Source organism: Erpetoichthys calabaricus, chromosome 11 (genome assembly GCF_900747795.2).
Source record: "Erpetoichthys calabaricus chromosome 11, fErpCal1.3, whole genome shotgun sequence".
NCBI classification, from domain to species: domain Eukaryota; kingdom Metazoa; phylum Chordata; class Cladistia; order Polypteriformes; family Polypteridae; genus Erpetoichthys; species Erpetoichthys calabaricus.
Genome location: NC_041404.2, coordinates 81,347,450 through 81,363,983, shown reverse-complemented (window position 1 = coordinate 81,363,983; position 16,534 = coordinate 81,347,450). Strand labels below are relative to the sequence as shown.

Here is a 16,534-nt window from a genome sequence, read left to right as displayed (position 1 = left end):
GGTGGAGGGTTTCATTTGAGAAATTATTTTATGTAAATCAGGTAAATCTATCCTAGTGAAAGACTTTAATTTGTTTATTATGGAGTACTGGGGTTTAGGAGGATCCTTAGTGTTGGGGAGATATACTATGTTATTTCTAATATCATTAATTTTTTGATTGAAAAATACAGCGATAGCCTCACAGGTTTTACTGGAAGTACTTAGGAGGCATTCCTTTGAGTTACCTGGGTTTAACAGATGATCAATTGTTGAGAATAAGACTCTGGGATTACTAGCATTGTTATTTATAATCTTAGAGAAATAGCAGCGCCTCTCAAGACGGACTGTGTTATTGTATTCTGTTATTTTAACTTTTAATATTTTAATATTTTAGCTGTGTGCTTAGGGTCATTGTCTTATTGGAAGGTAAACCTTCGGCCCATTCTGTTAGGTTGGATGGTAAACGTTGGTGGACAGCCATTTTTAGGTCTCTCCAGAGATGCTCAATTGGGTTTAAGTCAGGGCTCTGGCTGAGCCATTCAAGAACAGTCACAGAGTTGTTGTGAAACCACTCCTTCGTTATTTTAGCTGTGTGCTTAGGGTCATTGTCTTATTGGAAGGTAAACCTTCGGCCCAGTCTGAGGTCCTTAGCACTCTGGAGAAGGTTTTTGTCCAGGATATCCCTGTACTTGGCCACATTCATCTTTCCCTCGATTGCAACCGGTCGTCCTGTCCCTGTAACTGAAAAACACCCCCACAGCATGATGCTGCCACCGCCATGCTTCACTGTGGGGACTGTATTGGACAAGTGATGAGCAGTGCCTGGTTGTCTCCACACATACCGCTTAGAATTAAGGCCAAAAAGTTCTATCTTGGTCTCATCAGACCAGAGAATCTTATTTCTCACCATCTCAGAGTCCTTCAGGTGTCTTTTAGCAAACTCCATGCGGGCTGTCATGTGTCTTGCACTGAGGAGAGGCTTCCGACAGGCCATTCTGCCATAAAGCCCTGACTGGTGGAGGGCTGCAGTGATGGTTGACTTTCTACAACTTTCTCCCATCTCCTGACTGCATCTCTGGAGCTCAGCCAAAGTGATCTTTGGGTTCTTCATTACCTCTCTCACCAAGGCTCTTCTCCCCCGGTAGCTCAGCTTGGCCAGACGGCCAGCTCTAGGAAGGGTTCTGGTCGTCTCAAACGTCTTCCATTTAAGGATTATGCAGGCCACTGTGCTCTTGGGAACCTTAAGTGCAGCAGAAATTTTTTTGTAACCTTGGCCAGATCTGTGCCTTGCCACAATTCTGTCTCTGAGCTCTTCAGGCAGTTCCTTTGACCTCATGATTCTCATGTGCTCTGACATGCATTGTGAGCTGTAAGGTCTTATATAGACAGGTGTGTGGCTTTCCTAATCAAGTCCAATCAGTATAATCAAACACAGCTGGACTCAAATGAAGGTGATCTCAAGGATGATCAGAAGAAATGGAAAGCACCTGAGTTAAATATATGAGTGTCACAGCAAAGGGTCTGAATACTTAGGACCATGTGATATTTCAGTTTTTCTTTTTTAATAAATCTGCAACAATTTCAAAAATTCTTTTTTTTGTCTGTCAATATGGGGTGCTGTGTGTACATTAATGAGGAAAAAAATTAATTTAAATGATTTTAGCAAATGGCTGCAATATAACAAAGAGTGAAAAAATGAAGGGGGTCTGAATACTTTCCGTACCCACTGTGTGTGTGTGTATATATATATATATATATATATATGTTGATATGTGTATATGTATATGTTGATATGTGTATATGTATATATATGTTTACATAACCTCTTTAACACACTACTTCTCCGCTGCGAAGCGCGAGTATTTTGCTAGTAACATGACATAAGCACAAAAGCCAAAATGTGCTTACGCACAGAAAAATCCAGATGCATGAATCTGTGCGTTCGCCAACTTCCGCGTTCTTTCGCTACATAAATCCCGCTCAGCGTGAAAATAAACGCACGTGCACGCGCTTGCTGTCCCGCCCCGACTCCTCCCAGAATTACACCTCTTTGAATATGCAAATCAATATAAATAGCCCTTAAGTCCAGCATTCTGTGAAAAGACAATAGGAAAAGCACAGGGGGGAAATATAAGAATTTCAGCGAATACCAAATGGAGGCAAAGAAAAACGTACTATTTGTTGGTTTAAACAGTTATATAAGCAACAAAAGTAAGTTGATTGAGTGACATAGCGTGTCGGAGAAACTCGAAAGCTGAAGTTCACAAAGTCGCACAGTGCCCGAAATAAAAACGTTGTCATATATCAAAGTCGGTGTGAAAAGGCGAGTCGTAGCCCACCGTCTGAGTGTCATTTGAAAGCTTATTAGGGTACAGTGAAAAAAAAAATAGGCACACAGTGTGAAAAAGCACGAAATGTCAACTTTAATCTCGAAATTTCCACTTTAATCATGTAGTTTATTTTGTCATTAAAGTAGAACATCATAAACTTCATCTTAAAATCGTTTAATTTGCTAGTTTCTCAAATCCCATTGTAACTAAAGTAGCACGTTAAATGCTTTGTTTTGTATTTGATCTTCTGTGTGCCCGAATCACTACATGCTCTTCCTCCGACAGGACACAGAATCCATTACGTTCATAATATTACAGCTCTCTGAATAATTAATTAAAATACTGAGAAGTATTCATGATGATATGAGTTAAAGCATGTTATTAAACATATGAACACGGTGCGCAGTGATTGTTCATGTCTTACAGCAAGATGCTTGCTGTGCCATGCGCGACCTTCAATGAAATGCTTTATTACAGAAGTACTGTCTTTTTCAAATGTACTAACCCCCCAATTCCTGTCCTTCCTTTTCTTTCTCCAATCCCCACACAATCAGCTCTGTAATAGACGTTAAGCCACCTGTAAGCTTAGAATGCCGATTCTTCAAAACTTTTAAGGAACATCGAAATATCTTCGTAATGTTTAATTATTCTGTCCATCTAGCCTTCCAGTGTCGCGCCAGCCACAGCATAAAAATCGCTCGAGGCAGGAACAAACCGTGAACGAAGCTCAAGCTCGCTAGCACTGTGGCACCGTGTAGTTAAAGTTTTATCTGTATAATATAATCAACATATTTTGCTGCATTTCATCTTAAAAATTATATTGTCATCATATGTAAATACGCGCTTTATACAGTGGCTCAGGGTGTGCAATATTATAACTGTATCATAAGTACAGTTACCTCACGGTAACTTGCAAGTACAAACAGTTCTACAAGGAGCACTTGATGGACTGATTTAGTGTGTGTATAGTTCTTGGGATGAAACTGTTTGTGAACCGCGAGGTCCGAACAGGAAAGGCTGTGAAGCGTTGGTCGGATGAGAGCAGTTCAAATAGCGAATGGCTGAGCAGCTAGTGCTTGATGCTGTATACCGATGATTCTCTTTCCAATCGCTGTAGATCTGTGATTCACACTTGGATACAGTGATATAAATACTCCGAGTGGTGCAGTGCGAGTAATATGGAAAAAGATGATCCGCTGTGGCAACCCCTAATGGGAGCAGCTGACAGAAGAAGAAGAAGGTGCAATGAGAGTAACAACACTAAAGCAGTTATGGTATTTAGAATAGTTTGACCATTCTGTGGACCATTATATTGTTCAGGTTAATTACAATCGGATGCATTAAATTTATGAACGATATGCGGTTAATTTCAGTGTATTTGATAAAGCCGCCGTCGTGGAAATGGATCTAAGAAAGGGTAACCACACAGGAATAGTAGCACTGCTTTGACGCTGGGTGCCGCCAGTCTGCAAAACCGAGCGGAGAACTTGCATACAACAGGGTATGAGGTACTGTGGAAAAGTGCGTGGCTTTACGCCAAGTGTAGGTTTTATACATCGCGATTTGAACGTGGAAACGTTCTTACGCAACATTTCTGTGTGTACGCACCGTTTATACATGAGACCCCTGGTCTCCACCATGGTCTGAAACGGACAAAATTTTTACCTTGAGATTTCAACAGAAATTTTAACTCTCCATCAATTATGTATTTCAAAAATGTTATGTTTGTCAAATTTGAACTAAACATTAGTCACAGACAATCCACAACTAAAAGTAGCACATCAACTATACCATTTTTACATCATTAAATTGGAATCTGGTATCTATCTATTGCGCCACCACAAGACTGTGCGATATTTTTAACTACATTACATTGCAAATTACTGATAAAAATCATGTATTTAATGTAGTATACTACACACAAAATTGTATTCTATTATCACTGTCATTTTTTAATATTCACTGTACAAAAATAATAAAAATATTATAACTGACTCTTAGAAGTAAAAAAAATATAAAAAGTACAAACTTTAAAATACTTTAAGATCCCTAAAACATCTGAATGTTATGCCATGCATAACATTTTCTAATCTTGTTTGTCATTTATAATATCATCTGACCATTTTGCACTAAATATTACATTTTTGCTTGTGGTTCGCCTGCACAGCATTAAGTACTTTGACTTGTGCATGTTTTCTTAAAAGATATGGGTGAAAGATATGGGTTTCAAACAAGGGTAATTCTTGAAAACATAGCCCTTCACAAAAGGCAGGATTCTCTGCAGGCACAAAATGATACAACAAAAAAATTCAAGTAAAGCATAAGAAGCATAGGTTGTAATTTGTTTGGTTGATGATAGAGTGTCTGATGTGACTTGATACTTGCAGAACTGGGCACCAGTTAAGTGTTGTGGGCATAAGCAGGCAGTCAGGGAATGACCAATTAAATTCCATTTCTCTTTTCCCCCTTTGTAGTGGCAGGAAAAATGTAAAACAAGTGACCTATTTTTTTTCTCCATTATGTCTCATTGTATTTGGTAATATGTGTCAACACCACGGCCAACTAAGAAAAAAGTCTGTTGCAAACCTGTATGTTGGCTAGAGTGGCCAAAGTGAGCATTGCTGTTACTGAAAAGGCTGATTTTTAAAGCCATTAAGGAAAGGTGACCGTTCTTTTTCGTTGTCATTAATGAGAAAGGAAACCAGTTTTTTCTTTGCTTCAATGGATGCTTAAAAGTTTCAACATAAAATAGAACTATATCTGAGATCTTGAGTACAGGAGGAACCTGGAAAGGATTCCAGAGGCGTATTTAAAAATTGGCTCTTAAAATAACGGCAGGCCATAGAGCAGAGCAGAGCAGTGAGGTAGAAAAAATCTGTTCTAAAATGTGCCAGAAAAGAGTGTTTTTAAATAGCAGATTATTGTCTGTTTTACTAATAACAATACAAGTGCATTATTTAAAAATATGAACAAGCTGATCTTTTAATTAATGTGCTGAAACATCTGTAAAATACTGCAAAACTGCATAGCATGTTTATAGTAACACAGTGCTGAAATTAGTTCAAAGTTAAACTTTGTTTGTTTCTTCTTTCACATGTCAGTTTTTGTCTTTTTCAAATACATTAGATGTGTATTTGAATAGCTTACAAATTATTTGCCAAAGCTGTTGTATATGTAAGATACTGTATCTTGGGAATACGCTGGTAAATTGCCAGATCAAGGGTCAAGACCTGATATGATTCCTGGGAATCCATAGTTTTCTGTAATGTGTAAACAAATCTGTCAAATTTCTGGGTCAAACAAGCAAATCATCTAAACAGCACAAACAAGCACAGAAGTAAGTTTGTTTATTCTACAAGGTTAGCTGTTTACAACATGTGCCCATAACTGAGTTACATACACCACTTATTCCCTCTATTACAACATCTCTCATTCACTGCTTGCAGACTGCACTTAGAATGGTATCAAGCTTGAATAGCTGTTACTACTGTGAGTGCTGTAGACCTATAACGAGAATCAAGTTTTACTTTTCCCTTGAGATTAATGTGCTCCCAATTACATGGAGATGTCACGGATGGTGGTACAGTCTGGAGAAACATTCCCAAACAGCATACTGCCAGCACCAGCATCGTGGCGTGTGGCATGATTACCTGTGTTAAGGAGTTATCTCTGCTTAATAATACATTGTGGAGACCCTGTTACTTAATCTGTGGTATATTGTTGCCTGCCTGGTAGGCACCATTTTCCTAAAGATGATCTGCTATGTGCACTGCCACCATCTTCTGATGGAACCTTCTTGACATTAGCATCATTCCTTGTACCCAGACTTGTCTGTAATAAATCAAATGTGAAACACTCTTTAATGCCACCTACAGCACACTCCCCTTTTTCATGAACCATTATCACCCTGAAAGAGCTGCTGAACAGCGCTTTGTTGGATATGAACCAGGATAAATGAAGATAAAAGATATGTATTGGCACCTATTAGAAACATCTGGCGAAAACCAAGCACATTCTAAAGTAAGAACATCATTTCCTTGTTAAGTTTGGTGGTGCAGGTATCAAAGATTAGGCTTACTTTGTGGCACTGGAGTTTAGACTTCCATAAATTAATAGAGCCATCAGTTCAGCCTTATCAGAATATTGCATAACTAGGGGGCTCCGCCCCCTGCTCGCTTCGCTCGCCAACCCCTGGTGTTGGGAAATGACAAAGAGTGACATGTATGAATGAGATATAGAATAGTGTGAAGGTGTGGATGATGCATATAGAAAGCAAACAATAAAGTGTTTGGCACAGTGTAATGGTTTATTGGAAAATTTCTTTGTCAACAACATTAGTAGTAAAGATGGTGTCTTGTCCTTGAATGAGTTTTCCTTGGCATGGAGCATTTAAGACCTTAACTTTAACGTCAGATGAACATCGAAGTTGTGAGAAGGCCACATAAAGTTGTCCATGTCCAAAAACGGGGTCAGAGAGGTAGATGCCAACCTTGTCCATGGTTTGTCCTTGTGATTTGTTGATGGTCATGGCAAATGCAGGTTTAATGGGGAACTGTCGGCGTTTCAGTGTAAAAGGTAATTCCAGGTCAGAACTTGTAAGGTCAATTCTAGGAATCAGAACAGTATTGTTAGCATGTGATCCTGTAAGAACTGTCGCTTGAATAACATTGTGTGGCATGGTGTTGACGACTAAACGTGTACCATTGCATAAACGCTGTTTAGTGTTAAGGTTTCTTAATAGCATGATTATTGTTCCGTTTTTAAGGCTAAGATTGTGTTGTGGTAATTCGGCTGGGTTAATAGTGTTCAAATATTCTAAGGGGAAATTAAGATGGTCATTGTCGTCATTAGAGTCAACTTTGTCAGAGCTTAGAAAGAGCTGTGCCTCTCCAGGAAGTAATGAAATGACCTGGTTATTGATCAACATTAATATTTTTTGGACATAATATAGTTCGTTGTGTTAAAAGGGGTATTTGGTGTAATGAGATTGCTGTTCCAAATATCTCCGTAACTCTTTTGAAAGCAATGCCAATTGTCTGCGTGTTTTAAAGTGGAGTGAAGAATAGCCGAGCGCATGGCATGTGGAACAATAGCTAAGCACTGTGTAAAATCTCCTCCTAATAAAAGTACCTTTCCTCCAAAGGGAATATTATTATTCTTCAACGTTTGTAGAAGTTTATCAATGGTGTTGAGTAAGTGACTGGATGCCATTAGATGCAAAAGCAAATGAACTATTGTAGGATCTAATGCAGTTCATAAAGTTTTTACTTTCAGGTACATCGTTAGTTAGAAGCTTCTGTAGATATGCAGGATATGAATGTAAAGGTGGCAGTCTAATTTGACCCTTTTGACAACAACGTGTAAATTCATTACTTGTATTGGCAGTTGTTTTTTCAGGGAAGTTAAGTGAATGACAATGATTGCAAATGACATTCATTAATCCCAATGAATTTTCATGAATAGTGGACTCATTATTGAACGCGTTGTCAGCTAACTGGCGCAATCGTTTAGCAGGTGTCTGTCGTTGATGTCCGTGACGTGTATGTTTTGCTTGTGTGGCATTTCACATGCGCGTTGTAGACGTCTGCGTTTATTTATGTTGTCTCTTCGCTGCCGTTTTTGCATGTCTGAGATGCAAGGTGTTTCGTTTTGAACCCGTGCCTGTTTCGATGCAGCACTTTGAGACGTGCGCTGCATGCGTCTACGTTCATTGTGTCTGTCCATTTGGGCTTGTCTCTGTAACTGTGTTAGTTGAGCTTTGCGTTTTTGGAGCCGAGCCATTTTTTCTTCCGGAGTTTCAGAAGCGCGTTGTAGGTGCCGACGTGTATTTTGTTTTTTCATGCGGGTTCGTGTGTTTGGTCCCGTTATCTGAGCCGTATCGTTTTGTACCCGTGATCGTGAATTCATGACTTGTTTGTTCTTCAGCGTGAGAAATATGGTTAAGTAATAAGGAGGATCGCACTCACTGTTAATATGGAGCCTTTTCTGCGGTTGAACGGTTAATAGTGCCTCATTGTAATGAGATCCACCTATGCTGCATAGTGTGAACGTGTTGAGATGACGTATGTTTAATATGGACGGTTCCTTCAGAAATGGGGCTTTGTGTGTCATGTCTTATTTATGTTAGTGTGGTCGTGGGTCTGAATCGTCGTTTTTGTGAATGTTTCGTGTGCTATGTCCGTAGTCTGTCCCGTTTCGTGTCCAATGGGCTTTGTGTGGCGCTCGCGGCTTCTTTTTTTTTGTGTGCTAGGGGCTTGTTGAATCCTCCTCTTTGTGTGTGTCCCGTTTCGTGTGCAATGGGCTTCGTGCGGCGCTGTGTGCGTCGCCGGCATCTGACTCCTTTTTTCTGTGGTCGCGGCGCCTCATTTCTTATTTTACGTTGCATTCCATCCGGTTCCCGTTGCTTGGAGGGGGGGGGTGGGATTTGTGGGGCACCTGCGCAGTACGTGTTTTGCGTCCACGGCCCATGGCCGGATGTCCCTGCGTCCATCCGGTTTACCATTCTCAGTTAGTAATGTGGATGACTGTTGTCTGACAATTTTTAATGTATCTCAAGGTACTTGGTATTTTACATGCACAACCACTAGGTCATGGTTTTGAAGTTGAGCCTCAAGTTAGTATTTGGTGACATCCAACTGAGTCACTGGATCATAGGTTACACATTCTATGAAAGAAAAGAATAGATAGTCAACAATACAGGAGGCATGAGAGCTTGAGCATAAGAAACAACAAGATAGCACAGACAAGTAAGCAGAACTCCCTTAAATACTTTCTTCATGAACAAAGATATAAAAGATTAAGTGTGTTTCTTATTGTTTCCACAGAAAATAAAAACTGCCGCAAAAGCTATTTATTAAACTGATAGGTGAAGTTTACTCTTGAACCTGTGACTAAGCATTAACCTGTATTAATGTATACTTTAATATTGTAAACAAGTATGTGTGAGATGATACAGTACTTAATTTATGGTCTTGGTTTAGTTTGTCACCAAATTGTGTAATACAATTGTGCCCTGGGTTGTAACTCAAAACACAGTTCTCAACAAAATGTTGCCAGATGTCAGAAATTGCAAAAATCTGTCATTTTTCACACATTATGCATGGGTATCGTTGTTGTCAAAGCACAAATGCCGCATGATAGTCTGATAGCGGTCACGGGACATCGTATCTTTGATTGCCAGTACAACAAATAGTTCTGAGCAAGCATCTACCACTGCACCAACTGTGGTCATCGCTGTTCTTGTGAAAAGAATGGAGATAAACACCATCAACTCAGAGAGGGAGAGGCAAGTTTGTTGTATCACGTGAATGTCACTGACAGAATAAAGCTGAATAATAAAAAAAAAAAGTGCTAACTTTTACAAGTAGCCAAAATTTACACCGGGTGTTGCAGATTCAAATGAAATGTATGTTTTTATTATATTATTGTAATAATAATAGCAACTCACTATATAGCAGCACTTCATACCTCTGCACCATCGAGGAATACATATTGACTTTCTGTCGATTGACATTTGAGCTTGGGTTTTTAACTCCTTGACAGCAACATGTAAATTGAACAATTTTTTTTTCTTTGGTTATATTCTTGAATAAAAGCGCACGTGTTTATCTGATATTTGGACTAAAGTCTTCACACATTATACACTTCACGTCATTATTAGTATAACATGGAAAAAGTTTCTGTTTTAGGTATGTGTTCAGTATTTCTTGGCTCGCATTTCCTGCTATCCTACATTTACACAGATCATTGTAGACATGGAACACACATCAAATGTATGTATTCCAAATAACAATATGTTATTTACCCTACACAACCCCAGGCATCTCACACCCAGATACACACACTTGAGCTCTGAGAATTTTGCGACTGACATCAGCTCCATCGGTGGGGGATGGGATAGCAGGCTGCTTGTGCTGATCAACACATTTGCAAAATAAAAGACGCTGATGAGGAGAGGTGTGAAGGAATTTAAGGTGGCCCGAGATTATGACTTTTTTTTCATAAGCTTCTGGAATTCTAGTGTTAAACAATACAGTTGAATAAGGCAGATTTGGTTCTAACCATGGTTTGGTTCTAACCATGCACATACACACACATCATCCAAAGCAAAGAAACAGCTCTGAAGCAAATTATCACTTTTTAATGTACCTCACTACCCCTGTAAGGTAAATGTTAATTTCTTGTTTTTTTTAAACAGCTATTGGAAATGCTTATGCTGTGCTGAGCAACCCAGAGAAACGGCGAAGGTATGACCAGTTTGGGGATGAACATCAGGTGGAGAATACTACGCACAGTGCCCCTCATCACAACTTTTACCAGGAGTTTGAAGCTGATATTACTCCCGAAGAACTGTTTAATGTATTCTTTGGGGGAAGATTTCCTACAGGTCAGTTCTATAGGTCAAGTATCATTAGGGAACTACTATGGAACAGTGATTACCACTGGTAACTTTTTGAACCATAGCCTGGATTCATTTGTATTCACTTGGTACCTTGCTTTCCTTTCTTATGCCAGAGATGTGTGTGTGTGTGTGTGTGTGTGTGTGTGTGTGTGTGTGTGTGTGTGTGTGTGTGTGTGTGTGATAAAAAATATACAGTATATATGCATATATATATGTCCCACTCCTCTACCATTTTCCAGAATTCTTTACATATTGATTTGCATCTTCATACTTTAAATGGGGATCCCCCAATTTTTTAGGAAGCCTCCTAAACATAGTGCCAGCAGTTATTTTATTCGACTTCAATCACTAGAGAAAAGAACCTCAAAGTAAAAACATTCCATTCATTACATTAGCTGACTAAATGTGCATCTTGTAATCACCATTGCTGTTTCTAATAAATTAATAATAATAAGTGCAAGGGGGCCTCTGTGACCACTCACCATCAGGGGGAGGACATGGAAGTGGTGCAAAGCTACAAGGACTTGGGGATTCACATAAACAAGAAACTGGACTGGTCTGACAACACAGTGGCGTTATACAAGAAGGGCCACATCAGACTCTACTTGATTTTTATGTTTCTGCTGCTGTATGCATCTGAATTTCCCCATGGGACTAATCCAAAATGTCTAATCTATTCTAAAGTAAAAGGTGATGTGTTATAACTTTGTCTGCCAAAAAATACAAGCTTGGAAATACATCTGATGTAAAACTCAAAAAGAAATAAAAAATTGCAAACATGTGATACTTATAATAATATATACTCAGATTTCACATTATTCCTACTGATTATCCATTTCAGTTCAAAAGAATACACTCTCCTGTAAAATTGTGTTTTGCAATTACCATCAAGGCCAAGTCACTAGGAAAAACAGTAATTGGTCTAATGTAGGGATGTTTTACTCATGTGCAATTCTGTATAGCATGTTCAAGAGTAAGGCTTCAGTTACCTAATCATATTATTATTTTTATTAATACAGACGCCTTTATCCAAGGCAACATACAACATTTTCGATACAATTACTTAACATTTGTTTTTTTAGTTGGAGCACAGGCATGTAAAGTGACTTGCTCGTTGTACTGTATTAGTAACAGTATTTTAATTCACAACCTCAGGGTTTAAAGTCCTCGATACAAAGCCTTAACCACTACACTACACTGCCTGCCAATAGTATTTGGTTTTGGTAAAAAGAAACCTCAAATATACAGAAAAGAATTAGCTGATGGCAATATAACTGATGCCCAGTGTCTTATGAATGTTACACGATTGGTTAAATACATGCCACAAGTGGTAATCTGTACTGTGTATTTTAGAAAATCAGCCATTAGAACCAAAAACACAATTGCAGACACAAATCTGTAAATATGTTTTATTTATTCTGTATTCTAGAGCAGACTGTTTCAAGACATTTTGAATACTTTAGTCTTACTGTCTAATTCAAGTAAATGATGATAAAACACAAACATGCTAAATGAAAAAGTTTCGTATAGTAATGTAGAATTCTTAATGTAGAGTTTTTTTATTGCTAACTTTAAATGTGTTATTCATGACTTAATATGGGTGTTTCTGGAGTGTGTCTTGTAATGGATTGGCAACCTGTCCAGGATGGGTTAATAGCTTGTGCTTTATACTAGCAGAAAAGACTCTAAATTCCTGTAATCCTGAATTGGATAAACAGGATAGAAAATGAACGGATGTTGTAGAGGTGGTGGAAATAAGACCAAGAAGGATGCTTAAGATGATTTAGTTGAAAATGTGAGCAGATATCATGAGTAATACCGTAAGACCTGCTCATATATTTTTAAGTGGCAATCCTACAAGTTACATGTTATTTGGACTTGCTTGGAGGAGAGCTTTTACCTGATCTCTGTATAGTTTTCGTGCAGCTGTGCCTTGTCTCATCTATATGAGGTCGGTGGGTGCTTTTATATGTATTAATGTCTTCATGGTCATGTTTGATTTGTAATAATTTGTATGTGCATATTTATTTAATACATACAGTATGTGTGTTTCAAATATTTAACACCACCATGTTAGCCCTACTTCACATTGTGCGAATCTGAAATAACCTAGCGAGTCATATAGTTGAAGTGTAAATATTTTTAAAAGTACAGTATATGGATGAAATATTTAGGCAACATAACTCTTACGTTATCAAACAAGCTTGATAGACTGAATGGTCTTTTGTCATTTGTCAAAATACATTTTATGTTCTTCTGTTACATACCATTGAAGAAATAGCTGTAAAATTCTGGTTTTGATATAAAGTGGGTGTGTCTAGGGGGTGTGCCCTGGTGATTGGATTATATTGCCATTTTACATAATTAGGTTGTATCATTATGTTCATAGTTTTACATCAACAAATCACCAGAAACAAAAATGAAATGTCTTTCATAGGAAATATTCATGTATATACTAACCAAGGAGCAGCATATACTCATTTCTACAATCCCCGTCGTCGCAGAATGAATGAAAGAAGAGAAGAAGGTGTTCAAGACCATGGAAGTCAGGTAATGACTTTTTAAGTCCAGACTTCATTGTTTTGTTTACAAAGTTCTCCATTAAAGTAGTCTATTGTCTGATGGGTGATATTTAATTCTATAACTGCTTACAGAGAGTGAAAAAAACCAGTTTGTATGTGTAAAAAGAAATCTTACGCAAGCCAATTGAATGTTATGCTTAGCATATTAAAACTAACTAAAATCCTTCATTTATAGAAGGGAAAAATAATAACCTTATATCCTATAATTGCTGTGTTCAATAAAATTTATTAGTGTTTTATATTCTTACTAGTCATTCAGCCTGTTACAATAACAGGCGCTAGAACAGTAGTGCATAAACATTAGTAGGAACAGTCTATATTAAATGGCAAGGGACTTTGACCTCATTCTTTTTGTTGGTCGTACTTCTCTTTGTCTTTCAGCCTTTCTTTTGTTGATGTTTACTTGCTGAGCTGACTGTTGTTTGTGGGCTGCCGCCGTGTTTTGTGTGTCTTTAATTTTCTGTAACAGTAATACTGTCTTGTACGTCCATAATATATCTTTCATTTTCTCTGGCGGTAATACAGGCGTGCGCGTCGGTAATATGCCTTTAATTTTCTCTGACAGTAATACTGGCTTGTATGTGGCTGTAATATGCGTCAATGTATTGTGTACCTTTAATTTCCTCTCGCAGTAATACTGGTCTGTATTTCCATAAAACGCCTGTAACTTTCTCTGACAGTAATATCGCGCATCACACCATGCCCCGCGCATGCGCACTTCACCAGAAGACACATACACACGGACACCTGGACGCATACAGGGATTTTATTAAAGAGGATTGTGTTTACCTCTTGCCAATTACGTTAAGGTTTATTAGTTTACTGAGCTAATGCTATTTAAAAATTTTTAATTGTGCTATGTCAGGTATGTTATGAAATATTCAGGAAGTGTCTTCCGCTGTTTCCTCTCCCACTCCTGCCATTAATACTGCGTTCCACTTTCAGGTTTTGTGTCAATCTGACATCTGTCTTGAACTATTCAGTTCAAATTTGTCATTTTGCAGTTCATGCTAGCTTCTTACAGATGACGCACCATGAGACGTAGAGCATTTGCCTCATTGAAAGACTTTTAATCTATACTAATTAATAAAAGGCAAAGCCCTCACTGACTCACTGACTGACTGACTCACTCATCACTAATTGTCCAACTTCCCGTGTAGGTGGAAGGCTAAAATTTGGCAGGCTGATTCCTTACAGCTTACTTACAAAAGTTAGGCAGGTTTCATTTCGAAATTCAACGCGTAATGGTCATAACTGGAACCTCATTTTTGACAATATACTGTAATGGACGGCAGCTTGATGGCTGTGGGAGGCGGAGTTGAGTGTCACGTCATCACGCCTCCCACGTAATCACGTGAAAAGACTGTGAACTGAGTAAGGAGAAATGAAGGAAGAGCCGCAAACAGCGAAGAACAAAAAATTAATTAAACAATTGAGAAGGGAGCGAGTGAAGCATACAAGCATCTTCATAAGGGAAACAAAGCACGGTGTAAAACGTAAGTTTAAATTAAGTTTATTGAAACGCTCCCGTTGCGGATTGCAATAACATATTCGCAAGATAAAAGAACTCAGTAGGGAGAAATGAAGGAAGAGCCGCAAACAGCGAAGAACAAAAAATTCTTTAAACAATTGAGAAGGGAGCGAAACAATAAGAAGCCAGCGAGTGAAGCATACAAGCATGTTTATAAGGGAAACAAAGCACGGTGTAAAACGTAAGTTTAAATTAAGTTTATAGAAACGCTCCCGCTGCGGATTGCAATAACATATTCGCGAGATAAAAGTTTAATGAGAAGACACGAGGTATAAACGAACCACACGCCGTAGCGCAACGTTAGGGGCAACAGTTTCAACCATTCTATGATCTGCTTCTCGCAACTGAAAGACGGCACATGGCGGATGTTAGCCGACTTGCTGACCGCAACGTTAGGGGCTTCAACTCTGGCGCTGACGATAGAGATTAGATTCCCGAGAGGGGATGAAGTGAGTGTGTATGCCTGATGAGCCCAGAATTAGGGAGAAACACGTGTCGCATACTCTTTGCATTATTTGAAAGTAAACTATTAAAACCATTCTATGATCAGCTTCTGGGAACAGAAAGAGGGCACGTGGCGGATGTAACGCGACTTCCTGACCAACCACAAGCGTTACCTGGCAGGTAACCACCCATACAGTCAGATTGTGATTCAGAAAACGAATGCCATGAATGTAATTACCATGATCTACATACTGTCAAATAAACGAAACACACGCCGTAGCGCGACAGCTGTGAAAAGCGAGGTTCAGAAAAAAACAGATCCTTAACAAATTGTTATTGGTATACTGTATTTTCGATCCGTTTAAAAAGGTTTTCTTTTCTTAAAAAATTAAAAGTACTTCGCCGCAACGAAGCGCGAGACTTTGGCTATATATATCTGCTTCTCACACTTAAAAGAGGGCACGTGGCGGATTTTAGACGACTTCATGACCAAACATTACTGTTACCTGCCAGGTTGGGTTACCACTTTTAATACAAAAAAATAAGGGACGCATACTGCAGCGGGTGCCACATCCCAGTGCCAACACTTTGCAGACTGTACTTAAAAGACCCGCCCTCCTCACTGGACAGTTAAAAAGACCAATCAAACTAACGATGACGTCAAGTATTACCCAATCAAAAGTAGGAAAGGAGGCATCTTCATAAAATGCGTGTGGGATGATTTGCATGAGACGCTGCTTTAAAAAAAAATGATAAAAAAAATACGGGATAAATCCCGTCCCGTATTGATTCAAAATGGGACGCGCAATTTCATTCTCAAATACGGGACGATTCCGTATTTTAAAGGACAGGTGGCAACCCTACAGTGCCAGGTAACCACCCATACAATCAGATTGTGATTCAGACTAGGAATGCAATGAATGTAATTACCCCGATCTACATACAAGGCGTAAGTCTTGCAACATTCAAAGATGATGGTTTGGGATAAGTACACCATAGAACATAAAAGAGCTTATGAAGCCTTGAACCAAAAAAAGCAAGATCTCAGAGATCGTAAAAAAAAATAGGAGGTAATGTCGTTTTACTCGCTGTAGATTTTAGTCAAACATTACCAGTTATTCCACAAGGGAGACCAGCAGATGAACTCAACGCGTGTTTAAAATCCATGCTCGGTTATATGTCGCGTGTTCTCGGGTAGGTACACCAAAAAATGTATACATTTAAGCATGTAATGAGCAAACAAAAAATGAGGTATACCCGAAGGCAC

General features: G+C 38.7%; 1 protein-coding gene across 1 annotated transcript in view; it reads left to right on the top strand.

Moving 5' to 3' along the window:
• The window catches only part of dnajc18 (DnaJ (Hsp40) homolog, subfamily C, member 18), a 71,052-nt gene that overhangs the window by 27,307 nt on the left and 27,211 nt on the right, over positions 1 to 16,534 (top strand). The window contains exons 4-5 of the mRNA XM_028813456.2: positions 10,507 to 10,695; positions 13,148 to 13,260. Coding sequence (XP_028669289.1) covers positions 10,507 to 10,695; positions 13,148 to 13,260 — 302 coding nt within the window. The remainder of the gene's footprint in view (positions 1 to 10,506; positions 10,696 to 13,147; positions 13,261 to 16,534) is intronic.